The sequence below is a fragment of the Mixophyes fleayi genome, chromosome 6 (assembly GCF_038048845.1).
Source record: "Mixophyes fleayi isolate aMixFle1 chromosome 6, aMixFle1.hap1, whole genome shotgun sequence".
Lineage (NCBI taxonomy): Eukaryota > Metazoa > Chordata > Amphibia > Anura > Limnodynastidae > Mixophyes > Mixophyes fleayi.
The window spans coordinates 201,008,370-201,022,531 of NC_134407.1; the positions used below are offsets into that span (position 1 = coordinate 201,008,370).

General features: G+C 41.8%; 1 protein-coding gene across 6 annotated transcripts in view; it reads left to right on the forward strand.

The window, feature by feature from the left end:
• The window catches only part of CEP112 (centrosomal protein 112), a 231,435-nt gene that overhangs the window by 43,561 nt on the left and 173,712 nt on the right, over positions 1 to 14,162 (forward strand). For all 6 annotated transcript variants that reach the window (XM_075178038.1, XM_075178043.1, XM_075178040.1 and 3 more), the window contains 4 exons: positions 4,810 to 4,896; positions 7,228 to 7,327; positions 8,675 to 8,793; positions 9,143 to 9,286. In XM_075178038.1, the coding sequence (XP_075034139.1) occupies positions 4,810 to 4,896; positions 7,228 to 7,327; positions 8,675 to 8,793; positions 9,143 to 9,286 (450 nt within the window). The remainder of the gene's footprint in view (positions 1 to 4,809; positions 4,897 to 7,227; positions 7,328 to 8,674; positions 8,794 to 9,142; positions 9,287 to 14,162) is intronic.

Genomic DNA, 14,162 nt, shown 5'->3' on the forward strand with positions numbered 1-14,162 from the left:
TAAAGCCCTTACTGATTTTTATCACAGAACGTCAGCTTCTGTTTAAGCTTTAGAGCTTTAAAGCACAAATTTCTAAATAGAACATCGTCCACGGCCATGAAATCCCCTACATCCTGCTCCTTGGTTCGCTGCTTGAAAAATGAGTGAGTTTGCGAAAGCGGCCTTTGATGTGGTTATCTGTGTCCCTGCAATGCATTGACTCAGGCATTCTGGAAATGTTTAAACTGCGATGAATTTCACAAAGAAATCTGCACGTCAGCTGTTCTGCTCATTCTTCCTTAGACATGGGAGCTGTGGAGAGGACGCTCGGACCTGCTCTGTTCTGCCTGGACCCTGTGACGTCATTGTACTGAATAATGTGAGATACATTTCTATACAGAACTCACTGCTGCCCTATCACTGGCACATCTGTAATACACAGACACAAAGGTGGCTCTTCATAATTACACTGCTCCGTCAAATAATGTTCCATTAACCCCATGGTGGGCAGTGATGTTTAGTTCCCGACTGATTTCCAATAAATCGTGATGTGTCCATTTCACTGTTTTGTTTCAGAACTTTAAGTTGGCATCCTATTAGCATAAATACTTTTTTTATTTTATTTATTTTATTTTAAACAGCAGACTATAAACAGTCATTCTGGATAAATGCTTAAATACAACAAAGCAGAGCCCTCATTATGTCTCATCTAACAAGATATTGCTTGTAAATACCAGTGCAAGTGGAACCAGGGCTGCCAAGAGAAATTTGCCGATACAGCAACTTTTTGGGGCCCCTTTCCATAGTAACGGAGTGGGACTTTTCCAGACCACGTTTTTGGCTCCTCCCAATACACAGACAGGCCAGGGCCCCGGTACTTTGTCAAATCAAGATAAATCATGTCAGATCTTTTCCACCTTTGTGACCTCGCAAACAACAAAATTCAAATGAAAACCAACAAATTTATGAGTTTTGCTTTTGTATCTTAACAGAAGTGAAAATAAATAAACCTACAATACCATGGTTGCATAAGTATGCACAACCCAAAACTAATATTTTGTGGAGGCACCTTTTGCTTTTGTTATAGCAGGGAATCTTTTTGAATAAGTCTCTATTACCTTTGCACACTTGGGAGTTGAAATTATATCCCATTCCTCTCTTTAGGTCATTCCTTCAGTTTTCAATGGGATTGAGGTCTAGGCACTGACTGAGCCATTCCAAGACTTCCTTTTCTGAAGCCATTGCTTGGTTGATTTGGATGTGTGCTTTGGATCGTTAACATGTTGGAAGGTGAAGCTCCTCTTTCTTTACCTGACAGAGGCTGGCAGGTTTTGTGCCAAAATATGTTAATAATTGGAGCTATTCATTATGCTCTCTACTTGGCTAGGCCTCCTGTCCCAGCTGAAGAGAAGAAAGTCTGAAGCATAATGCTGCCAGCAACATGCCTCACAGTTGGCATGGTGATCTCTGGGTGTTGTTTTTGCACCACACATATATTTTAAAATTAAAGCCAAAAAGTTTAACCTTGGTTTCATCAGTCTATTTTCCCACATTGTTTGGGGTAGTTTAACATACTTTTTTGCAATATTTACATGGGCTTGAATGATTTTTGTAAAAAATGGCTTCCGTCTTGCCAACCTGCCCCATAGGCCTAACACGTGCAGAATATGGGAGATTGTTGTCACATGCAGGGAGTGACCCATTCCTGAAAGAAATTCCTGCAGCTGCTTTAATGTTACTGTAGACCTCTTGGTAGCCTCCCTGATGAGTGTTATCCTTGTCCTGTCATCAACTTTGTAAGGACGTCCTGATCTTAGCAATGTCCCAGTTGTGCCACATTTACTCCACGTTATGATGATGGTCTTCACAGTGTCTGTGGTACATGTAATGATTTGAAATTCCTTTATTCCCCTTTTCTCATTGGTATCTTTCAACAATAAGATCCCGTAGGTGCTTTGAAAGCTATTTGTGGGCCATGGCAATTGGAGTAGGATGCAACCAGGAAAACTGCAAGGAAATCCTACAGGAACAGCTGATCTTTGGGGTTGATTACAACCATTTTCACCCACAATAAGGGGTGGTTAGACTTACTGTATCCACTGTATATGGTGTTTTTTTTTTTTTTTTTTTTTTAATCCAGGGTTTAAAAACCAAAGCAATTAGTTTGCCCAAAAAAATTGTGAGGGGTCCCGGGGGAGTTGAATGCAAACAGTGTGTACACTTAAGGAGAGTAGGACTACCCAGAAACTGGAATAGATGGACAGTCCCACCATATACGCAAAAATGTTTCAATTTGCCCACAATTTCTCCAGCACAGATTAGATGATTGTGGGTATATACTGTGCAACTTAAAGGACCAAATTCCATCTAGTGTAGACTTTGTGTTCTCCTTAGTTAGTCTGTTAATTGAATCTTTAGTCATACATTGACGAAGTAGCTACTGTCCTTCTTGATCAAGTAAAATCCCCAGACCCCGTTCCTGTGCTGCTTCAAGAGATTCAGTGAGTTGTGTATTGGGGGGGCGAGAATCTTATATAGAATTATTAGAATGTTGTTAATGTCTACTGAACGTAAAATATATTTTTACAGTTGCTCGTGATTGCAAACAAATATTATAGCATGCATACGATAGTGTCATCACTACTGATCAGGACTTACACTATAGCTGGAGTAAGAGATAGGACATCAAAGTAAGTAACTTGACGTACGTAGGGCGTGAATCAGACGTGGCTGTGTGCACTTGAGTTTGGCACAGAGTAATTTTGGGCGATAGGCACAAAAGTGGCAGATACGTGCCTTGATGAATCAGGCCCTATGTTGTTATTTGCCCAATAGAGATTGCAGTAGTTGGTACAGGGGCATATGAGTAATGGGTCTTTGGACTTTTTGCCCACTTCCCTTTTGTTTCCCTAGCCACAACTACTACCAGTTTAGCTAGGAATGCTTGCACTTTTCAGTGCTGGGTTTAGTTTCAATTTGTAGAGGGGTCTACTCTGTATTTTTCTGCCCATTTCTAGTAAAAATAATGAACCCAGCTACAACCATCCTGTGCTGTGCTCAGTTTGATTAAAGGACACCCCGTGTTCCAGGTTGCCACAAACTCTTGGCGGCCAACACAGATCTTGTGCACATATGTGGCTTTCAAATCATTCTGATCACCAGTTTCCCTACATTTGTCAGTGTAAGAGTCTGTCACCTTTAGAGGGGAGGTAATAATTTTGAATCCCCTTGTTCTAAAAAAATCCAGCCCCACACAGAGCAGCTTTTTGGTTTTGGCTAATATGAGTGACCAAGTCTTACATGCACAGGGGCATTATGGAAGCTGCATAATTACCACCTCCTTGGGTCTCATGAATTGCCGAAGCAACCACAGGCCCCAGAGCACCTCAAATTTCTGTTACTTTGGTTGGTTTTTCTTTAGTTTAGGAAGGAGCCATACATTTTTTTTTCTCCACAAACTGTCTTTACTAAAATCACATCCCACATATCTACTTAAAGTGTCTATTAAAGGTAACCTAAATTTAGGTTCTGAAAGTGTTCCGTATTGGTATATACAACTGGTGTACTGAAAGTGTTCCGTATTGGAATATACAACTGGTGTACTGAAAGTGTTCCGAATCGCAATATTACAACTGGTGTACTGAAAGTGTTCCGTATCGGAATATACAACTGGTGTACTGAAAGTGTTCCGTATCGGAATATACAACTGTTGTACTGAAAGTGTTCCGTATCGGAATATACAACTGGTGTACTGAAAGTGTTCCGTATCGGAATATACAACTGGTGTACTGAAAGTGTTCCGTATCGGAATATACAACTGGTGTACTGAAAGTGTTCCGTATCAGAATGTTCAACTGATGTACTGAAAGTGTTCCGTATTGAAATGTACAACTAGTGTACTGAAAGTGTTCCGTATCAGAATATTCAACTGATGTACTGAAAGTGTTCCGTATTGAAATGTACAACTGGTGTACTGAAAGTGTTCCGTATCGGAATATACAACTGGTAGTGACGGGAAAACACACTTGGATAAGTGAACCACCTCAGCATCTTACTGTAATTCTAATCAAAACTTGAAGTTGTATTAGAAACTCAAATGTTGTATTATGAGGGTTATTCTAGGATTTCTTTCCTACTTTGGGTCAAGTGGAGATATAGGTAAGGACTTGATGGACATATTTCCTTTTTCCTTTGATCTACAGATATTAAATCCATCTGCCCTGAGCAGGACTCATGTGAATGTGTGTCATGTGTACACAATGTATATTTTCTGTTTCTTAACAGACTTTGTTGGGAATTGTTTAATCTTTTTAAAGAGCAGTACCCATCCATTGCAATTTTCTTTCATAAACTCACATGCTGATATGTCATTGCTCAGTAAGGGAGACTTTGACATTGGCTAACACATTCTTGACATAATTGTAAAACAGTCACCTGTTGTTTTCCAGCATTGATAATATAAAACATTTTTTTTACTTGTGATACTAGTTTCAACCAAAAATATGTAATTCATTTTTATGACTGAGGAACAAAGCAGGTGACATTCTGCATTGAAACAATGATCTGTGTGTTATAAATGAGCTAATGTGACAGAATGAATAGATTTAGACAGATATCAATTACAACATAGACCGTTAAATAAATGGATAATATGTATATGCACTAATGTATCTCTACTGAGAAATGTAAGGACATTAAAAGTCAACTAAGAGTTCGGACCATATAAAGGATGGAACTGCTGGACAATTTTTATATACAGGTTACAAGAATCCATGGACAGGAGACCATTTTTACACATGTCCCATTCACAATTGTTCTCTACTTTTGTAGATGGACATGAAAATCAAGGGTATGGAGGCAAGATTTCATGAAGAGAAGCTCAAGATGCAGCAGAAACACGATGCAGATGTACAGAAGGTGGGAGAGGTGTACACAGTGTTGTAGTGTGGGTGTAAGAGAGGTGTACACTGTGTTGTAGTGTGAGTGTAAGAGCGGTTTACACACTGTTGTAGTATAAATCAGAGAGGTGTACACAGTGTTGTAGTGTGACTGTAAGAGAGGTGTACACAATGTTGTAGTATAAATCAGAGAGGTGTACACAGTGTTGTAATGTGACTATAAGGGGCATGCGTAGCACTGTAGTGTGACTGTAAGAGAGGTGTACACAGTGTGAGTGTAAGAGAGGTGTACACAGTGTTGTTGTGTGACTGTAAGAGAGGTGTACACAGTGTTGTAGTGTGACTGTAAGAGCGGTGTACTCAGTATTGTAGTGTGACTGTAAGAGAGGTGTACACAGTGTTGTAGTGTGACTGTAAGAGAGGTGTACACAGTGTTGTAGTGTGACTGTAAGAGAGGTGTACACAATGTTGTAGTATAAATCAGAGAGGTGTACACAGTGTTGTAATGTGACTATAAGGGGCATGCGTAGCACTGTAGTGTGACTGTAAGAGCGGTGTACTCAGTATTGTAGTGTGAGTGTAAGAGAGGTGTACACAGTGTTGTTGTGTGACTGTAAGAGCGGTGTACTCAGTATTGTAGTGTGAGTGTAAGAGAGGTGTACACAGTGTTGTAGTGTGAGTGTAAGAGAGGTGTACACAGTGTTGTAGTGTGACTGTAAGAGAGGTGTACACAGTGTTGTAGTGTGACTGTAAGAGCGGTGTACTCAGTATTGTAGTGTGAGTGTAAGAGAGGTGTACACAGTGTTGTTGTGTGACTGTAAGCGAGGTGTAAACAGTGTTGTAGTGTAACTGTGAATCAAACACCTGGGGGTAAATGTATCATACTCCGGTTTCTTCAACTCTCGGGAGTTCGGCGAGATGACAGCTAAAATTTAAAGCGGCGCTGCCTTGTAAAGGGAAGTTTCCCTTTACAAGGCAGCGCCGCTTTAAATTTTAGCTGTCATCTCACCGAACTCCCGCGAGTTGAAGAAACCGGAGTATGATACATTTACCCCCTGGTCTTCTGCTGCCCTAAAACTTTACAAATCTATTGCTATTTTATTTTTAATTGGACATCATTGAATATCTCAGTGAAAGATGAACAGCGTTGTGGACACGTCTCTCAGGTATCTGTGGATGATAGTAGTGATGTGTGTGGTCACTAAACAGATGAACATAATTCTGTCTGACAGACATAATCAGCGTCACAGGATAATGCTATACGGGTCCATAGGCTTTCACAGCTACAGATGGTAGCCTCAGGGGAGATGAGCTGTGTAGTATATTTTATTTTGGACCCAGCCCCCACATTTCCTGTATTATGATTCCATTTAAGATTTTGTAAACTGTTAATGGATATATTAATACCAGTAGTATCTTCCAGTAACAGATGAGGGAGCTTAATATAGGCCTGGCTGCCTGTACACAGTTGACACTGCATCGTGACACATCAAAGGCTCTGCTGGCGGATGTTAATATTTGGTCAGGTGGGGAGAAGACTCAGAGCTTGAAAGCGATTCTCCTTTATGTAGAGTCACGGGACGCTACCTGCAGAGACATATATGAGAACTTCTGGCTTGTCCCAGGCAAGGGTCATACAGACAACAATACTTAGATACAAGATTGAGTGCATATATTTGCAGCCATATACTTTTATATTAATGGAAAAAATATCTGATTGGTTGCTATGGGTTATGTCAGGTAATCGGCCTCATGTCATTATATGAATCTGCAGTTTTACCTGTTTCCTACACACATGTGCCAGTATTTTGGGCTGAACCAAATACTCTAACTTATCTGTTCCCTGGGAAATAGTGATGCATCATGATTATTACTAACATTATTAACATTTATTTATATAGCCCGTTACAGTTGGGAACAAACACAGTAATAAAACAAGACTGGGTATAGGAATATTAGCTGACTGCCTCCATAGGGTGTAGCCTACAGGTAAAATTATTATTCTTAAACTGTGTGATTTGTATTTGTCATCATGACTCTCCCGCCATGCGGAGCTTCAAACTATGATGATATTGTTATTGACAATGCAGAGGACTGACCCTGAACACTTTGTTTCTAATGGCTTTATCCCCATACATGTGTATTGCCCCCCAATGGTTTTCGCCTGTCATCAGTATGAAGAAAGATCGTTACAGTAATATATTCACATGAGCCTTTCTCTACTGCTGACCAGGTTGTGCACACATCCTGTAACATGCAGGTGTATATAAACCTCTCTGTAATTCAGCATATTTGCCAACCTGTGGGCTGTTATATAGCACAGGGAGATAATGGCAGTGTTTTTCTGCAGATTCTGGACAGGAAAAACAATGAGCTTGAGGAATTGAAGGCCCTGTACAGAACCAAGCAGGATGAATCTGAGGAGACAATCAGGAAGTTTGAAAAGAAAGGTATGATTATTATTATTGTTGTTGTTGATTTGTGAGGTTCCATAGTGCTCTTCACAGTCAGACAGTGTGGAAGTGTAGGGAGGGCCCTGCTCGTGGGAGATTCCAATCCAGTGGGAAAACGGCACCGGTGAGAGAAGAGGAGTGAGTGTTACTCCAAGTAGAGATAGAGACAACTACTAGTGTGAGTGGAGCTAGATACACACTACTAGTGTGAGTGTAGATACAGACACAGCAGCGCTGTGATGAGTGGAGATGGAGACACACCAGCGATGTGATGAGTGGAGATGGAGACACACCAGCGCTGTGATGAGTGGAGATGGAGACACACCAGCGCTGTGATGAGTGGAGATGGAGACACACCAGCGATGTGATGAGTGGAGTTGGGGAGATGCTAGCGGTATGATGAGTGGAGATGGAGACACACCAGCGATGTGATGAGTGGAGTTGGGGAGATGCTAGCGGTATGATGAGTGGAGATGGAGACACACCAGCGCTGTGATGAGTGGAGATGGAGACACACCAGCGCTGTGATGAGTGGAGATGGAGACACACCAGCGGTATGAGTGGGAGTAGGCTAGGCTGTAATAAAGAGGTGGGTTTTCAAAGAGACTTCAAAGATTTGATTGGTTTAGAATTAGAAGGTAGGGTGGCCTTACATATTGCAATGTTGATAGGTTTACTGGCTGACATTACTGCAGGGAGTAAGGTTATCCATTGTGTGTGGTCAGTTAGGGATGTCCCATGACTGTTGTAGGGATTTAATTTCCTAGAGATCACCTTTCTGCAGTAGGTATAGCTGTTCGTTATGATCATCTGTGTGTATATCCACCACCCTGTCCTTACCATGTGACATTTGGTCTGTATGATTTGATCTTATCCTTAGCGGTTAGCACTTCTGCCTCACAGCACTGGGGTCATGAGTTCAATTCCTGACCATGGCCTTATCTGTGTGGAGTTTGTATGTCCTCCCCGTGTTTGCGTGGGTTTCCTCCAGGTGCTCCGGTTTCCTCCCACACTCCGAAAAACATACTAGTGGGTTAATTGGCTGCTAACAAAATTGACTCTAGTCTCTGTCTGTCTGGGTGTCTGTCTGTCTGGGTGTCTGTCTGTCTGGGTGTCTGTCTGTCTGTCTGTCTGTCTGGGTGTCTGTCTGTCTGTCTGTCTGGGTGTCTGTATGTGTGTGTGTGTGTGTGTATGTTAGGGAATCTAGACTGTAAGCTCCAATGGAGCAGGGACTGATATGAATGAGTTCTCTGTACAGTGCAAAATCAGTGGTGCTATATATATAGCTGATGATGATGTGTCAATTTCCTGAAAAATGTTCTGTATTATGCACCCTGACAACAGTCCAGACCCTTCTGAGAGAGTCCCAGCTCATCCGAGAGACCAAGGACGCCCAGATCCTGGAGCTGAAGAAGTTGTGTGACCAGAGCGCCGACACCCTGAAGAATGAGTGGGAGAAAAAGGTGACTTGTAATAACAACTAGTATCTTGTGTTTGTGTTCTGTGACTGCCTTACCTCCAGAAGGGGCACCGTCTCCATAATCTCCCACAATAGCCAGCCTGTGTTATATCTGATGTCATTGTTTAACCCACCCTAAGAGCATCTAGTTGTATCATATCGTCTGCTCAGCTCATGGGAAAAGTTATACAGCTCACCATAAGATCTGGTGTATTTGGCAGTGGGGTTCCCTTGAAATCTGCAGATGTTACTGGGTTAACAGTAATCGAGGGTTAGAGCAATTCCGGTTTCTGCATATAAGAAATACCTACATGGAGAATGTTATATTGAAATGTACTTCTAACATCTGACAGCTCCACAATGCGGTGGCGGACATGGAACAGGAAAAGTTTGAGCTCCAGAAGAAACACACAGAGAACATCCAGGAGCTGCTGGACGACACAAACGCACGACTTCTCAAAATGGAAGGCGACTACGTGTTGCAGACAAATGCTACCGTAAGTGCTTACATTTACCCGAAATCCTAAAAGTTCCACCATCCTTGAGGAACCTCATGTAACCCTCCAGATTTAACATTAAAATGGCCTGTTTTAGACAAGTAATTAGAGCCTGTAAAACCTTCTGTCACCTCTAGGGGGAGTAGAGTCTTCCAATGGGAGATAAAATATGTTAAAAAACTTTCTATTTATGTGCAGGTTTTTCTTTTTAAATAACACGGTATATGGAGAGGTGTGTATATATATATATATATATATATATATTGATAGATAATCAATACGGATACAAGACTGTATATGTAGCAAACATTGAGATACTTCAGAGTTGCATTGTAATTAATTAGATAACTAAATATAACAGGGAGACATGGTGCGTGTATCTCCAGCATTTGGCCCTCACAGATTAGGGAGTCACATGTCCTCCTGCTTCACTGTGCTGTTTAAACTGCAACCTTGTCTGATATAGTGAGATCTCTATGTAAAATACTACAATATACGGCCACATATAAATAGGGGGAGTCTTCTCGTGTCACGAAGCAGCTGTATAGGAAGAGATTGCAAATTTCCAGGTCACAAAGGCCCTCTTTATGGCATATTTATGTATTACAGGTGTTTATTGCAAGTGCCTCCCCCTCCGGCTTAATGTCAGAATTGATTTGTATGAATCTGCAATACAAATTCTCCTGTTACTTACTTTGCTAAGGGTTTGTGTTGCGGGTAAATGTACACCTGCAGCCAAACCAGGGACAGATCTAGACTTGTAGGTGGGGTGGTTTAGCAGCCCCCCATCCCCATCTCACTCCCTAACCTCTATTGGTGTCAGACCCCAGCTCCGTGGAGGCAAATTAATTGTACTACTTACCCCTCTTGTCGTGCTGTAAAGGCCATGTGACGGCAACCTGCACTCTAATTGGTGGATGGTTCCAGTTATTCACCAGTCAGAGTTTCTAGCCTTCCCACTACTCTGATTGGAGAAATGGTTCGATCCATCCACTAATCTGTGTACTACCGGGCTTGACACTATCATACCCATTATCTGTGCACAAGATAGGTGTACCTGGTGGCTAACAAGCAGTCAGAGGAAGCTCCCGGCTGCTCCGATTGTCTTTATAACACCATCAGAACGGCCAGGCAGGATCCACCAGGTACTTCTGTGTTGTGTGTGGCCACAAGCAGTCTGCAGGTCCAAAAACATTAAACATTTAGCTGACTGTCCCTAAAAGGGACAATCACCCTATTGGACCCCTCTGGATCCAACCCTGAACCTAACTGAACAGATCCACTTGTTTGATGATTAGATCTCATGGGGTCTAATGTGCGTTCATATGATACTGTCATAAATACAGATTGTGGTTATTAACTGGAATTTCCTGTATAATTAATTAAAAAATCTGATTGCTCTTCACATGAATGTGATCAGGATTACTGATGCTGTTGGGCCACATGTGGAGAATTGTCTCAGCAAAAACAGGTTTTCTGAGATAATCGTTCTGTGACTTGTGATTTTCTGTCCTGTTTTGAAATAATGACTGAAATGAACTTAATGTCAAAAGTCATCCAATTTATCAACATTTTAAAGTGTAACAAAAATCTAAAAGTAAGCGTTCTGCTAATAACCATAAAATTAGCAGTGATTTTTATATATATTTTTTTAGACTTTTTATTTTTAACAGACATGAAGTATAATAACATTACAGTGCGTAAACAAACATGTTCGGTTACAATACATATATTAAAAATTCAGGCGAACAATTATAGGGTGTATAAATAATAAGAATAGGTTTCATTGCATTACTAGCCCATCATCATCATTACCAATTAACCTACCAGTATGTTTTTGGAGTGTGGGAGGAAACCCACGCAAACACGGGGAGAACATACAAACTCCACACAGATAAGGCCACGGTCGGGAATTGAACTCATGACCCCAGTGCTGTGAGGCAGAAGTGCTAACCACTTAGTCACCATGCAGCCCAGCCATTTAAATGTGGACACATACTGGTGCTGTACATGTGTAGGTACCTTTAGCAAGGACCAGAGTATGACAAATGAACTCAGACATGGCTGGTTACAGAGGCGCTCGTTTCATTATATTCCCTAATTTTTTGCACCCTTGCAGATTTGCGTTTTGGCCATTAGAATCCTCTTTACTCTCTTCCAGTTCTGTTGGCTAATCTTTCGATGCCATTGTGCCTCCTCTCACGCCTGGTAGTTTTGTGCTGGTAGCAGTGGCCTGCCAGAGGAATCGGCCATGCTCAGTCTAATTTCCCGCTAGTCACAGGTGCAGAGGGACAGCGTGCCATCTTTTAATAAAGAGCCGTTAAACAGGGCACGTCCGTTGGCGCGGTGGTGTACAACCACTTGGCACCTCCACCTATAGGTCGGCTTGTAGGAGGAATATGTTCTTTGAAAGACATTACAGGGCAACAGCCCAGCAATCCACTTCCTTGGCTAATGAATGCAACATTAAGAAATTAGCATTCACACTGTGTCATTGGCAACAGCAAACAGAAGCAAAACTGGACACACACTGTCAACGGGATTGAATTTAGGAACCATCAGAGGCAGACAGGCCTTGCTGAGCAGCTCCTGATTTAATAATTAAACAAGGTAGAGTTCAAGGCATGGATGGAGATGAAAGCACAGCCTGTCACTGGAAATTACTTTCTGTCTTCTGTTGTGGTTTCAGACAATCCACCCCCTTCTTCTTCTCCCGAAGCTGCCGCTGTGCTGGTTATTGTGAGCGCGGCAGACAAGGATTTGTCTTTCGGGTTCATCTATTGACAATAACTTTATTTTTTATTCTCTGCGCGAGCCGTTATCTCTTCAGCGACGAGGAATCGCGACGTACTTCCAGATAGCTGTGATAATGCTCGTGCCTCAATTTATCTGCTGGCCTCACAAAGGAAGCGCACAGCAGACAGATAGGAATGCCACGGGGAGGGGGCTCTTTGAAGATCACAGAGCTAAACAGCAATTACAAATCAGGTCCCCGAAATGCATCATTGCGGAATGCAGAGTACATACACAACACAGTGCTAATCATTCCATCCTGATCATTGTGTGCAGAACGCATTTAACTGCAAGAATAATATAAATATCCTTTATTTCAGTTGACGGTGTTAGTGTTACAAGTCTATAAAAATATGTAAAAAAGCTGAAGATTGGGCAGGTATCTGTTTCTGAGTAGAGGTCATCAGCTATTTGTAAAGCGCCACTGATTCCGCAGCGCTGTACAGGGAACTCGCATCAGTCCCTGCCCCATTGGAGCTTACAGCCTAAATTCCATAACACATACACACATATATAAATCCATAGTTGGGAATTGAACTCATGACAGAAGTACTAACCCAGTGTTGGCTAACCTGTGACACTCCAGGTGTTGTGAAACTACAAGTCCCAGCATACCCTTCCAGCAATAAGCTGCTATATATTGGCAAAGCTTGCTGGGACTTGTAGTTTCACAACACCTGGAGCGTCACAGGTTAGCCAACACTGTACTAACCACTAAGCCACCCTGCTAAGTTTCATTCTCATGTACTGCTTTCACATCTATCACCCTCCCTATATATAGTGCTCTTTGTCGATCACCGTTAAATACAGCTGACTTCATGCACCTTTGACTACGCTCCCTGCCCAAATAGACCTTCAATCAAGTTTGTTGTCTGGAACACTTAGGGGTAGATTTATCAAACCTTCTAAAAAGCAAAAGTGGAGGTGTTGCCCATAGCAACCAATCAGATTCTAGCTATCATTTATTTAGTACATTCTAAATAAATTATAGCTAGAATCTGATTGATTACAATGGTTACTTTTCCGTTTTAGAAAGTTTGATAACTCTACCCCTTAGACTTGATGTAATTTATCGAAACTTCAAATGGACTAACACTCGGACTCAAGCCCTAGACCTTAACCCCTATTTCCAATGTAAGCAGCTTGTCATCATTTTTGTGAGTTATGACTTTAATTTATTTTGATTATTAATCTGAATAATGTGAGAAAGGTTTTCATATGTAGAGAAAAAAATAATAATCTGGTGCTGGAAAAAGGCGCTTTGAATGTAAGAGACTTAGACACTGACAAACCTATTATTAAAGAAATAACCAGTACAAAGTGGTTGGAGTGTGACCCACACTGGCTGCTTCCCAGATAAGGTTACTGCTAACCTCAAACCAAAAGGACAAAGAAGAAAGCACTGAGGGTAAATAAAAACATTTGTGCACTAATGTATAAATAATACATATAATTTATTAGGATCTAAAATTAACGGCAAAATAAGTAAATAAAAATGAATGTTTGTGATTATTTTTTACCTTACTGCCCTCTACCTCCCCCCACATCATTCCACCTGATATGGCACTTGGTGCCCATCCCATACCACAAGTGGTGCCCGCCCGACCCACCCCAAACCGCATGCGGTGATGGCCTGTCCGTCCCACCGCACTCCTGCATTGTGTCCGTCCACCCATACCCTTGCCACAAGTTGTGACCGCCCCACCCTCCAGCTTTATTTACTGCCACCACCATCACTTACCTTGTTTTAAAGGAGACAATCAGAGCTAAATGTGCAGGGAAGATGTTTGTGGCTGAGATAACTACATTTTGGGGTATTGGGGTAACTGCATTCTGGGATATTGGGGTAACGGAATTCTGGGGTATTGGGGTAACGGCATTCTGGAGTATTGGAGTAACGTCATTCTGGGGTATTGGGGTAACGCTATTCTGTGGTATTGGGGTAACGGCACTCTGGAGTATTGGGGTAAAGGTGCTCTGTGGTATTGGGGTAACGGCATTCTGGGGTATTGAATCACCCAAGCACATGTTGGTCATATTCGAGGGGAATTATGATCCCTGTTTTTCCGCTATCAGGATAATA